The 20,113-nt window shown below is 42.2% G+C and overlaps 1 protein-coding gene across 1 annotated transcript in view; it reads right to left on the reverse strand.

The window, feature by feature from the left end:
• LOC148481403 (uncharacterized) overlaps window positions 1-20,113 on the reverse strand; it is a 167,103-nt gene that overhangs the window by 36,217 nt on the left and 110,773 nt on the right. Inside the window, exons 3-4 of the mRNA XM_088453534.1 lie at window positions 15,748-16,026; window positions 11,597-11,740 (exon numbers count right to left, since the gene is read on the reverse strand). Coding sequence (XP_088309660.1) covers window positions 11,597-11,740; window positions 15,748-16,026 — 423 coding nt within the window. The remainder of the gene's footprint in view (window positions 1-11,596; window positions 11,741-15,747; window positions 16,027-20,113) is intronic.

Here is a 20,113-nt window from a genome sequence, read left to right on the forward strand (position 1 = left end):
TCCAGCAGACGGCCCTTTCCAGGTCATACAAATTGACTTCATCCAGTTACCACCCTGCAGGAACTTGAAGTATGTTTTGGTTTGCATAGACATATTCTCTAATTGGGTAGAGGCATACCCAGCTTCTACCAACACTGCTGCATTCACGGCAAAGAAAATAGTTCAGGAGTTTGTATGTAGGTATGGTATCCCTAGAGTAATTGAAAGTGATAGGGGTACCCATTTTACCGGAGATGTTTTTCAATGTATGTGTAAGTTGATGGGTATTAATAGTAAGCTTCACACCCCATATCGACCGCAGGCCAGTGCCAAGGTGGAGAGGGTAAATGGTACTATTAAAAACAAGCTGAGTAAAATCATGGCTGAAACTGGTTTGGGATGGCCAGAAGCTCTGCCTCTTGTGCTCCATAGTATCAGGACCACCCCTAGATCCCCTCTTAATCTTTCCCCATTCGAAATACTGTTCGGGAGGCAACCTCATTTAATTATAAGTCCTCAGGAAGATTTGAAAAGTAACAACGAAGTTACTGTGAGGTACCTTATAGGGATTAGTAAGCAGCTCCAACAGCAGCAGCAGCAGAAACTAAAACTGTTATCACCTGATATGCCTGAAATGAACTGTCATGATGCTGAACCTGGAGAGTATGTTATGATCCGAAACTTTTTACGTTCAGGTTGTTTGACTGACCGTTGGGAAGGACCATACCAAGTGCTACTGACAAGTACAACATCCGTGAAAGTAGCTGAGAGAGACACCTGGGTCCATTCCAGCCATTGTCGGAAGGTCAAAAATCCTGAGGAGAACCAGACCAGGGGAGAGACAGAGAACCAGGACCTGTCGATTGCAAGCCTGTTCCGTGAAAGCTACTAATTGTATCAGTAGCACTTGAACAAGGCTGGTAAGACCTGGTATGGTGATGGGGTTTCAGGTTGTAACTGCTTTTGTGTATCCTCCCAGAGTTCATATCATACGGTTGTGTTTCGGGATGTCCTGGTTCTGTGCTGGTGGTCGGAGAGGATGGAGAAAGAGATCGGTAGTGGTGTCCACGGAGAGGAGCTGGGAGAGAAAGAGCTGCAAAAACAAGGCCAGTACCTGACCAATATTAGCACTGTAATGGTTAAAAGATCTGCTCTCTTGGAATCTCGGAGGCAGTGTGAAGGTTTATTGTCTGAAGAGTATTGTATATGCGCAAATTGTTGGCCTGTAGTCAATGATAAATGCATCCTATGACGTCAGACCCAGAGTAATTTATGCTTGGGCGAGCATCCGTTAGAGGACTATCATTCCCTAGTAGGTAAGGTTTTGAACCAAACCGAATGTTGGGTATGCTCCCAGGTTCCTCAAGGACAGCATAATGTAGGGTTAGTCCCATTCCCCTTAAAGGTCTCTGAAGTCTTTGACTTACAGGGAGGCAAACCGGTGGACAGAAAATTTAACATATCCAATCCCCCTAATTTGAAGCTCCACCAATATCAAGTAGATAAATCCCTGTTATGTTTCAACTTCACCAATCCCAGCAAACCTGGGAATTGGGAAGTCACAGGAATTAATCAGACAATGACCTTCTCACTGAGAGCCGATAATGTATCTATAGACTCAGCACTTTTATACAACATTGTTACAAGTGGGAAATTCTATAGGTACAGGTATACGCGGAGTAATGTTAAAGTGATGGTTGGTACCACCCGGGTACTGTGCGAAGATCATACAACCTGATACTTGTATTAGCCAAATGGAGGAGATAGGGATGGGATCATTCATAGAAAAGATGTGTACCGGTATCATGAAACATTCCATCCCATTCATCCTCCCAGATGATGTATATTATATTTGTGGTAGAAAAGCGTATAAATGGCTCTCTCCAAGTTCCAGTGGACTATGCTATTTGGGAAAGGTACTCCCTGAAGTCATGACTCTTGCACATAATGAAATGATTGATGTCCATAGGAACATACCTTCTCCATACCTTCATACGCATTATGAACACAGAAATAAGAGAAACATGATTCCTGGTGATGTGCATAAAGCCACTCAAATGATAAGTGAGACGACTGGCTTCCAGATTTTAGTTGCACTTGATCCCACCAGGATTGCTCGGGGATCTCTAAATTTTAGGTATATTCAAGATCTCGCAAAATTAATAGATAATATCACCGAGCTATATGATGACACCTTTAGGTACACTGGTAAGGAGTTGCAAGCGTACAAGAAAGAGCTGGTCCAACATCGTTTAGTGCTGAATTATTTAACTGCTGTCACTGGAGGGTATTGCGTAACCCTAGCCACCCAGTTTGGTGTTAAATGTTGTACTCATATCACCAATAGCACTTATTGATACCATTTAAACAGTATCGATATTAGAGAGAGATTTGATTGCACAGACCAGATTGCCCATACCTCCCATCCCAATATAAAATAACTTTGTCACACAGAAACAGTTTGCGGTTCCAACACACACAAAGGTATTATATTGTAAAAAGGGTATAATCAGCCTTAGTCTATACAATGCAGCTATATACAGGATAAAGACAAAGATACAATTACCAATACTTTGCCATGCGGTCTGGATCCTAGACTAACAGCTGTCCATCAGGATTGCTGCGTGTTTCTTTAGGGTCAAGCAGAGAAAAAGGAAGGAAGGGGGTTGGGATCCAGACTGCATAGGAATTTATAGGTGTACAATTTCCTTTGAACATAAGCTGAATACTCAGAGGGGCTCCCTATTGGCCCTTTATTACTGAGTCACAATGGTTGTTGCTATTCATTTGTTAGTAGATGGTTGACGTCACTGGAGGTTGAACTGTGTTAGAAAATCCCTTTGTACTACCCTTGGCATGCAAATCTACAGGGAAGGTGTACAGTGATTTTTACAGTATCGAGTGTAATTCTTGGCAGGTCTTCATAACTCGATAGTGATCCCTTCCATATTCATTCTGTTGGTTTCATATTCCTGTTGAGACAGAGGGAAATCGGTAGATACTACTCATGACCCATTTATCTTATTCCTAAGCCCAGATATCATATAACTGCTATTTAACATGTAACATTCACTGTATACCTTTAAAACACATAAACTTCTATGTTTGGAACATTTATTGTGTAAGTGGGTGAATATTTGTATTCAGTAATAAAGGGCCAATAGGGAGCCCCTCTGAGTATTCAGCTTATGTTCAAAGGACATTGTACACCTATAAATTCCTATGCAGTCTGGATCCCAACCCCCTTCCTTCCTTTTTCTCTGCTTGACCCTAAAGAAACACGCAGCAATCCTGATGGACAGCTGTTAGTCTAGGATCCAGACCGCATGGCGAAGTATTGGTAATTGTATCTTTGTCTTTATCCTGTATATAGCTGCATTGTATAGACTAAGGCTGATTATACCCTTTTTACAATATAATACCTTTGTGTGTGTTGGAACCGCAAACTGTTTCTGTGTGACAAAGTTATTTTATATTGGGATGGGAGGTATGGGCAATCTGGTCTGTGCAATCAAATCTCTCTCTAATATCGATACTGTTTAAACGGTATCAATAATCATACTGTCCATTCCTGCACTATACTATGTTACCATAGTGCACAAACCTGTTCTTGGAGCTATAGTTCTCTATCACAGCATGCTTCCTTTTTAAGGATGGATACACCCTCACCCATGCAGTAGCTTTGCGAGTCTGTTTATCATATCACTACCAGGTGCTAAATACCTCCTGTCCCTTTCTTTAACATTTCCTATTAGTGGATCCTGAATTATAATGCCGCCTAAACGTGGAGGGAAAATACAAAGATTACCATCTCCTGTTCAGTTTCCTAACTCATCCTTGAATAAAAAGAAATCACCTATCCCAGCACCGCTAAAGTCAGCCCTGACTCCAGGTGCTTCACTCTCTAAGGGTTTCACGTCACCATCCGACATGGGTCTGGACCTAGATACCTCAGCTCCTCTAACTACTCAATCGATGTTCCAAATGTTTGCAGCATTTTGCACGGATATACTTGCGGGAGTGGAGTCCTCAGTGCAATCACTCAGAACAGATCTTTTGAGCCTGGGCGGATGCACAGACCACTTGGAGGGAAAGATGGGCAAACTAGTTTCTTCTCATAATGACCTGCTTACTGCTCATGCTGAGCTGCAAACTGAAGTGTTAAACATTCAAGATTAAATGGCTGATCTAGAGGACAGATCGAGACGGAAGAACATAAAAATATGCAGCATCCCTGATTCAGTCGCTCGTGCAGAGCTACAGGAATATGTGTCCAAATTATTTCAAAAACTCCTACCTTCAGCTACTGTACAAGATTTACTTATAGACCTAGTTCACCGTTTGCCTAGACCAAGAGTGAGTACCAACAATTTCCCTAGAGACACACTGATGAGAATCCACTTCTTCCATATTAAAGAACTTATCATGAAAGCTGCCAGACAAGCAGAGGGATCAGACATCTTAGAAGGTCTACAGATATTTCTGGATCTATCGGCCCACACATTGGCTAAGAGACGTTCGTTTCATGCTATCATAGCAGCACTTCGGGACTATGAGATTCCCTACCGTTGGGGATTCCCGGTTAAGCTGCTAGTTCATTATGAATCCTCTTCGTATGTTATTTCTTCAGTGGATGCTGGTGTTAAACTACTGGCAGATTGGGACATACCTATAACCACAGGCACATCTCGATCTTCAAAAAACGCTGTACCAGACTGATCTTATGCACGTGAGATTAAGTGTAATATATATATTTTTTAAGTACTGATAGATGCAGTTTCCCTGCTGAGATTAGTACCTTTTTAGGTCTGTTTAATTTCTCCTAACATATTGAACTATGTAAGTTTAATGTTTCATAATGTAGTTATATTTTATATGGTCTAAAAGAAATGTTCCAGTGATTCCTATATTATAACCATTGTTTATATGTCATCCTTTTTGATTACGGTTGTACGTGTCCTCTTTTACAAGGTTATATGAGGCTCCTAGCGTCATAGTTCACTAGTTAGTAGGGAAAATTCGCAGTTTCAAGAAATATATATTTTTTCTGAAACTAGATAATTATTTCTACCTTAAGATGTAGTGATTATAATAAGGTTATATAAGTTGAGATCCATAAGACACGTATAACTGATATTCTTCTCCCATCCCAGCTCTGTTAAAGACTTTACTTTATTTAATGATAGTGTTTAAGCTGCTGTATGGGTGGGTGGCTTTCATGCTTGGCCACCTTACCATGATGCTTTTTGTTTTGCAGTAATTTTTTTCTTGCGACAAACATTCCGATTTTTGGGCTAATTCAGTTCATTCCCTCTTAATGTATGTTTTTTTTTGGGGTGTTTTTTTCCGTTTGTCAATTTCTAGGAATCTAGATATACTGTTATATACGTTTTCTGTAACATTGTGGATATCTCGAAATCCGAATGGTTACATTTTATTCACTAAATACACATGGGCTCAAGTCCCCCAATAAGAGACGCTTAGCACTGGCTACTTTTCATAGAGAAAAGGCGATGGTGGTGGTTCTACAGGAGACGCATTTGTCTTCACTGGTGCCTCCGATAATCAGATGCCAGATACCCAGTATCCTATTATGCTAGTGGTCCCTTTAAGCGTAATGGGGTAGCTATATTATTTCATTGCTTGTTACGATTTGAACTATCCTGTAAGATAGGGGACAGAGATGGCAGATACTTGACATTAGTTGGGAAACTGGATGATAGAGAAATGACCTTGGTTTCTCTCTATGCTCCTAATACGAGACAAATTCCTTTTCTAAAAAGATGTTAGAGGCCCTTCAAAAAGTTCAAAAAGATAGTTTAGTAATCATGGGTGACTTCAATTTAGTACCAGATATTAAAGTGGACAAGTCCAATACAGTGGCCACCTCCAGATCGGGCCCAGACACATTCTCTATGCTGCGTAATATATTGAAGGAGTTTGATTTATATGATGTGTGGAGAATTCATTCCCCAAGGGTGAGATATTATACGTATTTTTCACATGTACATAATGCCTATTCTCGGATAGATCTAATTCTTTTAGATAAGTGGACTTTACAACATACGCGACAGTCCAAAATTGTCCCTGTAGTTTGGTCTGATTATTCGGCCGTGACCTGGTCGTGGGATTGCGAGGGCTCTCAGCATCCCCCTAGACAATGGAGATTTCCTGAGTATCTGTTACACTCTTCTGAAGCAACCACTCCTCTACTAGATGATTTCTCAACATATAAGGCCACTATCTCCCCAGATGACACGTCAATAACTACGTATTGGTGTGCTGTAAAGGCAGTCTTGAGGGGAGTGGCTATCCAGACAGGTTCTAGACTACGTAAAAAATACCTACAACAACAGACTGATCTGGAAACCCGCCTGGCACAGGTAGAATCTCTAAATCATGTTCGTCCATCCCGTCTCCTTAAGAGAGAGTTAGTATCTATTAGAAACAAACTCCAAAAATTGTTCATGGAACGTATGAAAGGCGCTTTGTCTAAGCTACAATGGAAATTTTATACCTTAGGAAACAAATCGGGCAAATTTCTAGTGTGTAAATTACGTTTACGCCAAACAAGAAATAGAATAAAAGCTATAAATACTCCAGATGGACAGAGACTGCTTAATCCCTCGTCCATTGCAGGCGCATTTGCAAATTTTTATGAAAAAATATAGAATCTACATAATGATGCTAATACTCCCCAACCCACAAATAACCTTATCTCCTCGTTTTTGGAAAAACTACATTTACCTAAGTTGACGGCTGATGAGTTGGAGTCTCTTAATGCACACTGGTCGGAGAGAGAGATTGTGGATATTATTAAGGCCCTCCCACTAGGTAAGGCGCCTGGCCCAGATGGATTTTCCAACTCTTTTTATAAACACTTCTCACTTGAGATTGCCCTTGTTCTTACTACTCTTTTTAATTCAGCTACTAAACATCGGTCTCTCCCGACTGAGATGTTGGAGGCACGGATCAGCACTATCCCTAAACCTAGGAAAGATCCCTCTTTATGTCAGAATTACAGACCAATTGCTCTTCTTAATTCTGATGTGAAGATCTTCTCTAAACTAATTGCTAATCGCCTCTCTCCATTGATCCCTCAGCTCATACATCCGGACCAGGTGGGTTTTGTTAGAGGATGACAAGTCTCGGACAATACCCGCAGGGTTTTCGATCTGGCTGAAATGCTAGCAAAAAAAAGAAAGCCCTTTTGCTTTCTTTAGATGCCAAAAAGGCATTTGACCGTCTACATTGGGAATTTCTTATAGCTACCTTAACGAAATTCGGATTTCAGGGAGCAATACTCTCTTCTATTTCTGCCTTGTATAGTAACCCGACTGCCAAGGTTTTAAGCAATGGTTTCTTATTTTCTCCGTTCACTATTTCCAACGGTACAAGACAGGGTTGCCCACTTTCGCCTTTGATGTATGTGTTAGCCATAGAGCCTTTTGCCACTTCTATCCGAGATATGATATCTTTCCCAGGTATTGCTATAGCCTCCATGTCACACAAACTATGCTTATTTGCTGATGAAGTCTTATTATTTGTTACCACCCCGGAGACTTCTTTGCCTGCCTTACATGAGGTCATAGATAGATACAGCAATGTATCTTTCTACAAATTAAATACCACCAAGACAGAGGCATTGCCCTTCTATCTATCCCAGAAGACACTTACATATCTTCAAAATATATATAAATATCAATGGAAGAAAGATTTGCTTGTATACCTTGGTATCCATATTCCAAATGATATCTCCAATTTTGCCGAGATTAATTTATCTCCCGTGATAATACATGTTGCTGATCTCTTAAAGTGTTGGATGAGTTTTGAAGTCTGCTGGCTGGGTAGATTTGCAGCGTTCAAGATGATGGTTCTACTCAAGCTAATGTATCTGTTCCGCACAATTCCTTATTTAGTACCACAGCGCTTTATAGCGCATATACATAAACTTATCCTACAGTATATTTGGAAAGGTAAAACTCCACGAATCGCATATAGCCGATTAACGCACCACAGACATTGTGGCGGCCTAGATGTCCCAGATCTCTTAGCCTATCATCATACATGTTTAGTAGCTTATATTAGTGACTGGGCGCTTCCTGCCAACACGAAACCTTGGGACAATTTGGAGAGAGCTTTGTTTCCTCAGTGTCCATTAAAAGAAATGATTGGACCCCTAGAAAATATCGTTCATATTTGACAGGCTCCCCTAGGGCAATATTAGATTCCCTTAAAGCATGGGATGCTACTATAGGAGTCTCTCGCTGTATAATTCTACCTACCCGCAATCTCTCTCTTTTAGCCCTCTCCCGTTTAATTCCAGATTTGCATATTTCATCATGGTGCTCTAGAGGTATAAACACATTTTCCGTGCTCTTCCGGGTCTTTTGGTGTTGCTGACCTCTCTGGTGCATTCTTTCTTTTTAAGAATGTTCCAAACAGTTGATTTGGCCACACCTAATGTTTTTGCTATCTCTCTGATGGGTTTGTTTTGATTTTTCAGCCTAATGATGGCTTGCTTCACTGATAGTGACAGCTCTGTGGATCTCATATTGAGAGTCGACAGCAACTGATTCCAAATGCAAATGTCACACCTAGAATCAACTCCAGACCTTTTACCTGCTTAATTGATATTGAAATAACGAGGGAATAGCCCACACCTGTCCATGAAATAGCTTTTGAGTTGATAGTCCCATTACTTTTGGCCCCTTAAAAAGTGGGAGGCACATATAGAAACCGTTGTAATTCCTACACCGTTCACATGATTTGGATGTAATTACCCTCAAATTATATCTGAACGTCTGCAGTTAAATCACATCTTGTTTGTTTCATTTCAAAGCCATTGTGGTGGTGAATAGAGGCCAAAATATGAAAATTCTGTCAATGTCCCAATATTTATGCACCTGACTGTTGTATATCTACAGTATATACAGTATACTGTGTATATAATATATATATGTATATACATTTAAATACACACACACACATGTATGTCACACATACATTACACATACACACCCTTACCATGCTGTAAGTTGTCAATAAGCCCCGTCTCCTCACGGCAAAATCCTGCTATTCACGGGTCAATTGGGAGGGGGCGGAGCCAAAAGATGCAATTTTAAATCTATTGCATATTGGCTCCGCCTCCTCCCCATTGACCCGCGAATCGGCATTTTGCCATGAGGGGGCGGGGCTTAATAACATGGTGGTGCTTGCTCTCACTTCTGTCAGGGAGGTTTCTGGGTACTCAGAAACCCCTCCTGTGTGCACTACTGGCATACATCGCGCCATGCGATTCCCCTCGCCTGTCACACTGTGATCGCGCCATGCATTCCTATGGAGGTGCATCTGTGTACGCAGTGTGCATATTCACTCGGGGGCGTGCATCACGTTATGTGTGGTGCGATTCGCCATGGCAATGGCATCAACATAGCTGGGCATTTCTCTATATACCTTTATTAGTATATCCTTTTATCTTTTTCTTCTTATATGAATGTTATATGTTGTTTTATTAAATTATCACTCAAAGTATTTTTAATCGTTACCCATTTCATAGCTACAAATGGAGGCCCTACTTCACCCTCTTATTGTTATTAGTTCCATGCCGCACTATAGTGCATATACAGAATGCAGGACTTACTGTACTTATCTGGGACCCTCAGCTAATCAAATTATTAATGGATTCCCCCTAAAGGAGGAGACCCAGATAAGCTAGGATAGAAGCTGATAAGTCATATTCAGACAGAACAAACAAGAGGCACCCCTAACTGGTATATAATACTTTATTAAAAAAACAGATTAAAAAAATGTAGAAATAATAAAAACACAACACTCAATAACTTTCCATGAACTACACTTTAACTATCAAAATAAATTAGAGAAATGGGGAGAAATATGAAATAGAATAGAGGAACGTGCAAAATAAGGATCTGGTACAACTGGATGAAGGTACAGTACAGTATGCAGATGTTTACCTCCCACTTCTAGTCATTGCCGTGTTGCACATTTTCAGATCATCTATGAAAATAGCAGATTAAGGGCCTGCTTATCAAACTTGTCACTACCTTAAATAATGTGGATCCCATAAATGAAGCGGAAACAGCAGTTTTTACATGATTTAAGTATCCCTGCAGTTTACCAAAGTCAGAACTCAGAAGATGCTAGCGATATTTGCTACAGATGTGTCCTCACTTGTCTTTGCTGTAATCACATCAAACAGCCCCTCTTGCCGAGCCTGGTCCTAGCGCTGGGTGTCTTGTTAGTATCTTTTGGTGCCGGAAATGCGTCTAAGTCACAATGCAATGCAGCTGGGAAGCACCAGGAGACTGTGCTGATTACTTTGATATGTGACACTTGCATATTCTGCAAACAGAACTTGGGTTGGAAAAAAGCTGTGGCCGCTGCAATATGGCACTTCACATGCTGATTGAGATACTAAGCTGAACACAGATATACAAGTGTCACATATCAAATTAATCAACACAGTCTCCTGGTGCAAGACGCCCAACACTAGCAGAGTTGCAAGGGACCTGACAGCTCACTCATGCCAGACATATCTCGCTGAGGCTAAATGAGCAAGGACAGGTAAAGCAGGAATCCGCACTTCCTATCTTTTTCAATGTGGATTGTCGTCTTCTCCAATTTATCAACCTATCAACATTAAGCTTTTTGGAGCTTGTACACTTGATAACTTGCACCAGCTTTTCATGACGTTAGCCATTGTAGCCTACTTTTTTTGTTTTATGCCAAAGCGGGATATAATTGCACTGGTGATTTAGGCAAGTCCCGTCCGAACTCGGCTTTGAAGTGATAATGTAAGCTACAGTAACACTTTACTATTTACTTGTCACTGGTATGGGCTCTTATCGAAGCCACTAACCAGGCAAGAAGGCAAGAGAAGATTGATAAATAGCACAGAAGGTGCATTCCTTAATGCCACAATGAACTGATAAGAATTAAGCTTTTTAGGCCTCCATTACCACCAATGATAAATAGCCCTCCAAGATAGAAATTGCATATTGCTATGTAATAACTTTGGGCCTAATTCAGACCCGCTCGCAAGCGGGTCGATGGTGCCTGAATGCGCATGCGCACGACGGAGGGAGCTCCGTCGTGCGCATACGCGAGACCCGGCGAGCGACGAGGAATCCGTCGCTCGGGGTCTCGCACCAAAGGGGGCGTGCTGTCGATGGTGAGTGACAGCACGCCCCCTTTGGTGGGCGTGCCGGGGGCGTGGCTGCCAGACGGAGGCGTTCCCATGGGAACGCCTAACGTCTGAGTCCGGCCCCACTGACATCAGTAGTGATGTCAGTGGGAGTGATTTTGGCTCTGATAGAGCCAAAATCACTCCAGGGCTTGCGGCCACGAGACCCTGCCGCAGGGTCTCGTCGCAAGCCCGATGGTCGCGATGGTCTTGACCATCGCGACCATCATCATGGACGCTCGCTATAGCTGTGGGTGGTAACCCACAGCTATGCGAGCGTCCAAGAGGCCGCTCCAAGAACAGGTAGGAGGGCCCTGATTCAGAGCGAGCGCTCTGGTCAGAGCGTCCGGCTCTGAATCAGGCCCTTTATTCATCTTAATGAAATAACTTATATATTCATCATTATGTTACCTATGCTTTGCTCCATTACTGTTCCGTCTTCGATCTGCGCAGATGTCGGTGTAATAGCAGTCCAGGTGCTTGTCACTGCACTACTAGTGCACGACCATACATTCTCTGAGATATTGATCATGTGACTTCCATTAGCTGAATGTACTGCAAAACATAGAGAATTAGTAATCACACTCTTCATCAAATCTCTAACAAATAAGACTCCTGACAATTTTCCCAATGAGGATCTATCCTACATCTGTTAGAACAACTTTTTGAAGTGTCTCTAATCCTAATAAGTGGTTCTTCCATACTTCAAGTTATAAATAGAGCATCAAAATATTTCTTATGCTTATAGGCAAACCTCCGAGTCAGTGTTGGTAGCTGGTCTAGAAATAAAAAAATCGTTAGTACACTGGATAATTATTTTATTAAAAGGGATTGAGAAAAAAGTAAGAAATGAATGCCTCTGTTGGACAGATACATTCCATTTATAGATAGGGGAAATTTTGGCTAAATATGCCATTTCATCATGTGATACTATACTTTAATTTTACCCTTTATGTTATATTGTGTTCAAAGCCAGTAAAAAAAAAGCATTCATTTACTGCATATTACAAACATGTTTTTCAAATGTAGAGTTTATTTGAAACTATCATTTAACCTAGTCTCCAGGAATGTCCAGGAGATTCCCACATATCCCATTCCTAGGAGAGAAGGCAGCCTCCTGGATCCTGCCCACTATAAGGGATCCAGTCACAATCCCGACCTCCAGCATCACAATGGTGAGTAGCGGTGTTAGGGGGAGGGGTCAGGATTAGGCACTAGGGGAGGTTTAGGAAGTGTTAGGTTTAGGTTGTGGGGAGGGGGAGGTTAGGTTTAGGCACTGGGGGGGGGGGTTAGGCACCGGGGATAGAGGGTTAGGGGCAGGGAGAGGGTTAGATTACTGACAGGTGTCGGTATACTAACCCTGTCGTGATGCCAGCATCGGGATTCTGACCACTGGGATCCTGAGTGCCGACATCCCGTACCCAACCCCACTAAACTAATAAGGTGGATGGTCTGGGTGCTTAATGACGCAATTCACGTTGAACTGCAACACGCCTTCCACTGCACAATACCACTATCTTTTGGACATTTAAAAAAAAAAAATGGAAAAGTAAGCAATTAACTTCCTAGTAAGTAAAGGCTATCAAAAACAGTGCTATCCTGATTTCTCCGATTCTCATACAATTGTGTCATATTGGCTGACCCCTCGGCATGGATATGCAAATTGCCGAATTATGCTCCTGCCTCCGGCTTATTTCACTTGTAAGTGTGCGACTTGGAGGACATGAGATTGGGAATAGCTAAAAACATAAGGGGCCCATACTGTACATCATCGCCATGATTCCCCGTTCTGCTGATCCGCAGTTTGGAGGCCAACGATGATCAGCAATCCATCAGCTGATCGGGGAAATAATGTATGTTAAAAATCCCTAACTTGATGATCCTGACCATTTTCTGGTCGGTTTGTCAAATCGGGGAAATCCAACATGCTGGATTTCTCTGATCCCCTGAGCCAGCCATCAGCAAAATGGAGAATTGCCCCAATCTGTTGTAGATGTACGAGGGCCTTTACACATAATTGCAAATATATGGTAAACCTGTCACCAACTGTATTGGGTCTTAAATTCATGTGTTTTAAAGTCTAAAGCTAACTTACAGGGAGGTTGCCCAGGAGTCTCCAATACAGCACTACAAGGACCAGCACTTCCTGCCAGCTACGGATCCATACATACCTACTCTTCTGAAAGTTGCGAAAGGCTCACGATTTTTCGGTAGCTCCCCGCACCCCAGAAGAGTGGCTGGATCTCCTGAGGAGATAAAAACAGCAATTGCGGGTCGGTAAAGAGGGGCTAAATGACACAAAATTACTGGGCCTAATGACGTGAGAGCCTCGCCCCACCAGCTAAAGTAGCCAACTGCATAAAGCACAGAGAGGGGATGAAAAAAGTAGGTAAATATGTACTGATCTCATTTTCGCCTCTGAGACAATGATACAAAGGGGCATATCCAATTAGCAGCGGGATTTCACCCGCCGCTAATTGACAGGCAAAAATCCCGTAACGTGGGGTTTAGCTATTCAATTAAATAGCTATTTCCCCACGTCATTAGACCGGGACTCCCGCGCGAGAACACAGTGATTCCGTGAGAACTGCGGAATCAGTGTGTAATACCCTCTCGCACGAGGCCGATTAAGGTGCGAGGTAAAGTCAAACAGCGGGGACACCCGCTCGTGGAATCCCCACAAATTGAAACCCGTCCATCCCGACAATTAGCTGGTAAACCCTGCGGCTAATTGGATATGCCCCAAAAAGTTGCTAAAATCAATTTATATTAATTATTTCTCTATTATTTAGATACATAATAAAGGTGAGACAGATGCTTAGAAGAGAGAGGTTTTCTAGAAAAGGAAAACAAAAAGGATTTCCTCAGCACCCTCCTAGAACCAGTAAATAACATTCTATTAATAAATATGTAGAAGTTTTAGTAACTAAGAATACGGAAAGCTGGGCTCCCTCTTTTAAGCGATGTTCTGTTTCGTGGCTGCGACTAATAACAGCCCTTCCCCTGGTGGTCGTAGCCTGAGTCTGAGTGCACTAGGACTGAGATGCCCACTTTCTGCATCTCTGCATGATGTAATACCACCTGTGATTGCCACAATCGGCGCATCATCGCTTGCCCCATCGACACTTGGGCAGGTGCAGTTTCACAGTCTAACTCTGACCTCCAGGGGCACCGAGAGGGGGGGGGGGCGGGCACAGATTACCGGGGCCGGGCTTCCTGAGGGGCCCGGTGCCGCTCCCCATCCCTCACAACAGCCCAGCACACAGCGTGTGCTGAGCTGCAGTGGAGACTGCTCGTGGCTGCTGAGCAGCAGCCACAGCAGTCTCCTCTACCTGTGGGAGGGAGCGATCACACTGATCGCGCCCCCCCTGGCTTTGAGCAGGGCTGAGGGGGCCCAGACCGCCCCCCTCCCCAGAACGCAGCACCGCTTCGTGGCGCTTAGTGCTACTCTTTTTTTTTTTTTCCTGGAAGGGGGCGTGACCACACCTCCCACCATTACACCATGCCCCCTATTACCTGGGCCCGCTGCGGCTCTCAGCGGGCCTGCTGACCTCCTATGGCTGTGCTGTACATCTGGGAACGCAGACACTTTCACTGACACGCCAGTGACATTCCCATTACACGCCCATTAAATGAACTTCCATTGCGTACACTGCTAGCCATCGTCCGATGTCATGATCGTAACAGCATGTTTGTGCATATACTCTGTTTCATGCCGTAGGGGTGTTCAGCAACTTTCACGCATGCACAGTTGCTAAAAATCTCTCTACTGTGTGAACATCAGCATTACATGGGGATTGCGCGTGTCTCAGACTCAGACCCTGTACAGTATGTGTATTAGCTTATTGGAAGTGGCCGTGAAGCCTCCCTGTATTCCTCACGTTGTAGCAGATATCCTGTGGGGATTGGTTCCATGGAGACTACCTGAAAGAACAACCATTGGTATGACTATAAAAGATCATCCACTTAGGCCTATGTAACATACCACAATTATTCCACAAGGATTTTAGGCAAAAGTGGTGCTCCAGATGGTCAGCACTTCTGGCAAAACGTACCTAGCCAATTGCTACTGAAATAAGTCTATAGCTAGTGTTTGGCACAATATCCCTGAGGCCTCTGGGAGGCTATTTGTAATAACTAACCCGGCTCTCTTAGGGGACATATTGGACAAACTAGCGGTTCCCACAAACCACACTGGATAATATTTAAGGTTACATGACGCACATCAAAATACCGCAAAACCTTCACAATGCTTAGCAAATATTACGTTAACTGAATGAAAAGGGGGTTCCTGGTTTCTACACAGAGGACTTTCTGTCACAATTTTGCAAAGTTGTTTTTGGATATTGGTGTATCCTAATCAGGACTACCTGTTCAAAAGAAATATTAAATAACGTATAGATACTAAAATTGATAACTTCCCATTTATCTGTATGAAATATTGCCCCATGTATACATGAGTCATGAGCTCCTTTGACCTACTGCAGTATTATAGGAAATAATTATCATTTCCACACATAGTTGACCTGCTGGCAATTAACAGTTTAGTTTAGATGACTTACCTACACATACAGGGTCACTCAGAGGTGATATATAAGACACATTTTTCTTCCATGTTTCATATTGACAAGCGTACAAAGCAATTCCTTGTTTTTCTTGTTCACTGAGCTTGTAGTCAACATTCATCTGATTATGCAAAATTGATTTTATGGACAGTGTAGTGTTGGTTTGTGTATTCAATATGTAAACTGTTAGATTCAGAAGCAACTTTGGAACAGTGCATTGCAGCTCAAATGATTGGTTTAGAGTCACAATAGAGATCGTGGGTTTAGGCAAAATTTCTGTAACAAGAGAGAAAATGAAAATAATAATAAAAAACTCATAACACGGTTCATGTCATAGTTGGAAAAATATAGCAATATTCATCAGTTTTATGTTTTAAAGCACAATTACACATACTATATGTAATGTATAGGCCTTTCACAATTCATTCTAATAGCCACTAATATTTTAAAAATGTGTTAAGACTGTCCAATAAAGTAATAATAATATTACATAGCCAAAACAAACAAAAAAACATACAGTTTAAATGTCCGATTAAGCTTCATACACTTATGTTTGATCTAAAATTACTTTACCATTCAAGTTCCAAAATTAATAATAATATGAGCACTAAGGTTAAGGGGTGTCATGTTTGGCATTATTTTCAAACCAATGGGCATCGCTGGAAGTTTGGGTTGGTTAAATGCAGTATTTACTAAGCATTGCTATTGATAATTATTTTTCATCAATGCTCATCGGCACAAGACCCACAAAACAATGGACACCGCTGTGAAATGATGCTGCTAAAGCAAAAAAGCACACAAAATCAGACAAAAACCGTCAGAGAATTCCAGGAGCTTTTCTATTAGTTTTCACATCCCACATGCTCCGAGATATCACACATGCCTTATAAAATGCACCAAATTGCCAACTTCACTGGCCAGAGTGGAGTAAGGGTGGTTGCTTGTGAAGTTGGAGCTTGGCGATGATTCTGGAGCTAATTTTGTGATTTCTGCACAGAGCTGTAAGTTGTCTTGGTTTTTTTTTTATGGTCTTGTGATTTATATTGTCTGTCCCATTTTCTGTTTTGTGGGCCTGATTCAGAGATTGACAGTTTTGCAGAGCCGCACACTTGCGGGGTCTGCGAGCGAGATATCAGGACCTGTTCTGCACATGTGCTGAACGGGTCCTGGGCAGGCGCAGGCCCATAACCATCGGAGATGTACGTTCATTCTCAGATGAATGTATATTTCTGAATCAGGCCCTGTGTCTACAAACCTACTAATGGCTGAGGTGTGTCCTGCGTGTGAGTCACCTGATACCTAACTAAAAGAAAGACACTGAGATGTAAATTTGGCAGAGGCCAGCTATTTATTGAAAGATGTAACAATCTGTATGGACTGGAGGCAGAAATGATGGTCAGAGTCAGCATAGCCCAGCTGCATGCATTGTGGATGGAGTCTACCCCAAGTGTGCCTTCAACATAATTTAGGGTATCCAACTCACCTCCAACAAAAAACAAACCTCCTGGTAGGGTAATGGTGCCACCCATTTAAGGAGGTACAGCCGTCATTTAAAGTGAGTGAAACCAAACAGACAAACTGCATGCGGGCTGATGATCTGCCGTTCTTTCCCGCCAAGGAACCAAAGCTGACAACAAAGCAGCAGAGAAAAAAAAATGGGGAGGGAGGGGAATTTCTTTAACAAAGAGGCCTAAACCTGCTCTGCCATACTGTAACTTAAATAAACTAGCCCTAAAACACAGTACACCAATCTAATGGGCTAACAACTGCCATGTGACCTCCACATGACACTCCCAGCCCTGTGGTTTAAGCCACGCTAGTCATATTCTGCCTTCTGTTAACCTATTATTTTGTGTGTGAGTGTGTTTGATTGTTGTGTGTTAGTGTAGGTTTCTCTGTGTTTGTTTGTCCTGTTAGTTTGTATTGTGTTTTGTGTTAAGATGGAGGGGAGTAGAAGAGATGGTGGTGAGAAGGAGTGGACGAGAGAAGGGACAGAGGAGGGGCAGGAGGTTGAGCAGGGAAGGAGAGATGCTTTTCAAAAGAAAAATCAGGGAGAAATATCAGGTTCTCCTATGATGAGAATGTGGCACCTGTACAATTGTGCCATGCAATGACCTGGCATTAGGGATTCATATTCACCACCTCAGTCACCACAGTCGGGTGAGTGTACTTTTTTGTTACTGAAAAAATATGATAAATGTTTATTAGATTTTTAGTGACAAATGCTTCCACATCAACATACCGCAGCGCGGAAACAAGGATGCCCAGGGCAAGTAAAAAAAAAAAAATGTAGCTGAAAAAGTGGGCATGGTCACTGGAAAATGGGGCCGTGTCAACATGACACACCACCATTTCTCGTCACTCTGGGAACATTCCTTTCCATTCCATATGTACCTTAATGCTCCAAGTAGTAGTACCCCTCTTGCAATGTACCACTGTAGTAGTGCACCCTTATACAGTGCCCCCCAGTAATGCACTCTTGTGCAGTGCGCCTATGCAGCGCTCCCAGTAGTGCCCCTTATACAGTGCCCCCAATAATGCCCTTTATACAGTGCCACTAGTAGTGGTCCCCCCTATACAGTGCTCCCAGTAGTGTCCCTTATACAGTGCCCCCAGTAGTACCCCTTATGCAGTGCCCCCAATAATGCCCTTTATACAGTGGCACTTGTCGAATTTGTAAATAAACCTTTTAATACATTCCTGCCTATAAACCTCTAAGATTCACCTGCCTAGAACCTCTAAGACAAAAACCTGCCTATACCTTCTAAAACCACAAGATGTCGCTAGTTAGCGCTGTGTTTGATAATACCATTAATGAAATACTGAAACAGTTGAATAGCGGTCCAACGCGCTAAAGATTATTATTCAGGTAAAAGTACAGATGTTACAACGCTATAATCTAATAATGAGCGCAAATAAATTGTACAAACATTAGGTCATAAGGTACTGTTAATATACATGAAACGGTTATTAAAGATCAAAATACAATGAGCAATATGAGAGAGAGAGAAAGAGAAAGAGAGACACATCAAAATACAATGAGAGAGATATCAATGTCTGCTGAGAGCACATGTTCAAGATGGCTGGTGATGGTGTGTGTGTGTGTTTGTGTGTGAGGGGGGGGGGGTTGGGAATGCTTCCTGCCCTATTGTCCAAACCGCATTGGTCTACAAACAAACTCCATTATGAAGCTACCTCATTGAAATCTCCCATAATGCCATAGTTAATTAAATATGCAAGCTGAATATCATATGCCAACACATCAGGCAAACACTGCACCATATAATATTCCAACATGTACAACACAAGCTGATTCCAATATACAACAACAGACCTCATCCAGTACCCACTAGACCATGGGGAGGGGGAAGGGCTGAAGCACATGCTCTTCCTTTGTTTGCAAGCCTCATGATCCCTAGGCAAACTCCAATTTGAAAACTCACATTAAGTTGTAACTCTGTAAATCATACATCCATCAATGATCACAATTATAATAAAGACAATATACCTATCTGACCCATACAACACCATAACTGGGTAGAATTATATTTTCCTTTGTTCACCCCACATGGAAGTAGCCATCTCTAATAAACTGCAGACAATATACCTATCTGACCCACACGGCAATTACTTATGACCATTCAAAGCTGTTATTAATTCAACTTCCATAATATATAACTGATACCACCCTATGATTACATTCATGAGTATACAACACATACCAAGCCTATCTCTCCCAAGCAGAGATATTGTTCAAGCACATGGGAAGGCCCTAACACAGAGCACATGGGAAGGCCCTAACACAGAGCACATGGGAAGGCCCTAACACAGAGCACATGGGAAGGCCCTAACACAGCTCACCAGAGGATCTCAATCAACCAGCATCAATCATTTACAAATATTACAAAAACTCCATAATCAATCCCTTTCCTGCATGCTGATAACAGACTATTGTACCCTACAGTGTAGATGAAAAGTACAGATTAGATAACATATCATCCACTGTATGCTAACACAGACTCATGAATATCCTTAGAAAACTACAAACCACACACCATGCTAAGCTAATAACAGATTAACACCAAAAATAGCTACAGACACCCAAATAGGCTAAATATTGCACAATTTATACTTAGCTATAACCCAGAGGAACTGAGACCCATTTTCCGTTGTCTTGTGAGGGAGGGAACCGCTCTCTCTTCCAAAATCTGCAAGTGTGTCTGCTGGCTTGTGTGTTCTCAGAATGTGCATGCTATGTTCCCGCCCCCTTTTACCTGTGAGGTCATCAGAAAGGGAGTATCCTTTTGGTTTCTTGAAACTACTGTTAATTAGGTTCTAGTCCCAGTTAGCTATCTCTATTGAT

This window comes from Taudactylus pleione, unplaced genomic scaffold, assembly GCF_031769625.1.
Source record: "Taudactylus pleione unplaced genomic scaffold, aTauple2 ptg000582l, whole genome shotgun sequence".
Classification (NCBI taxonomy): Eukaryota; Metazoa; Chordata; class Amphibia; order Anura; family Myobatrachidae; genus Taudactylus; species Taudactylus pleione.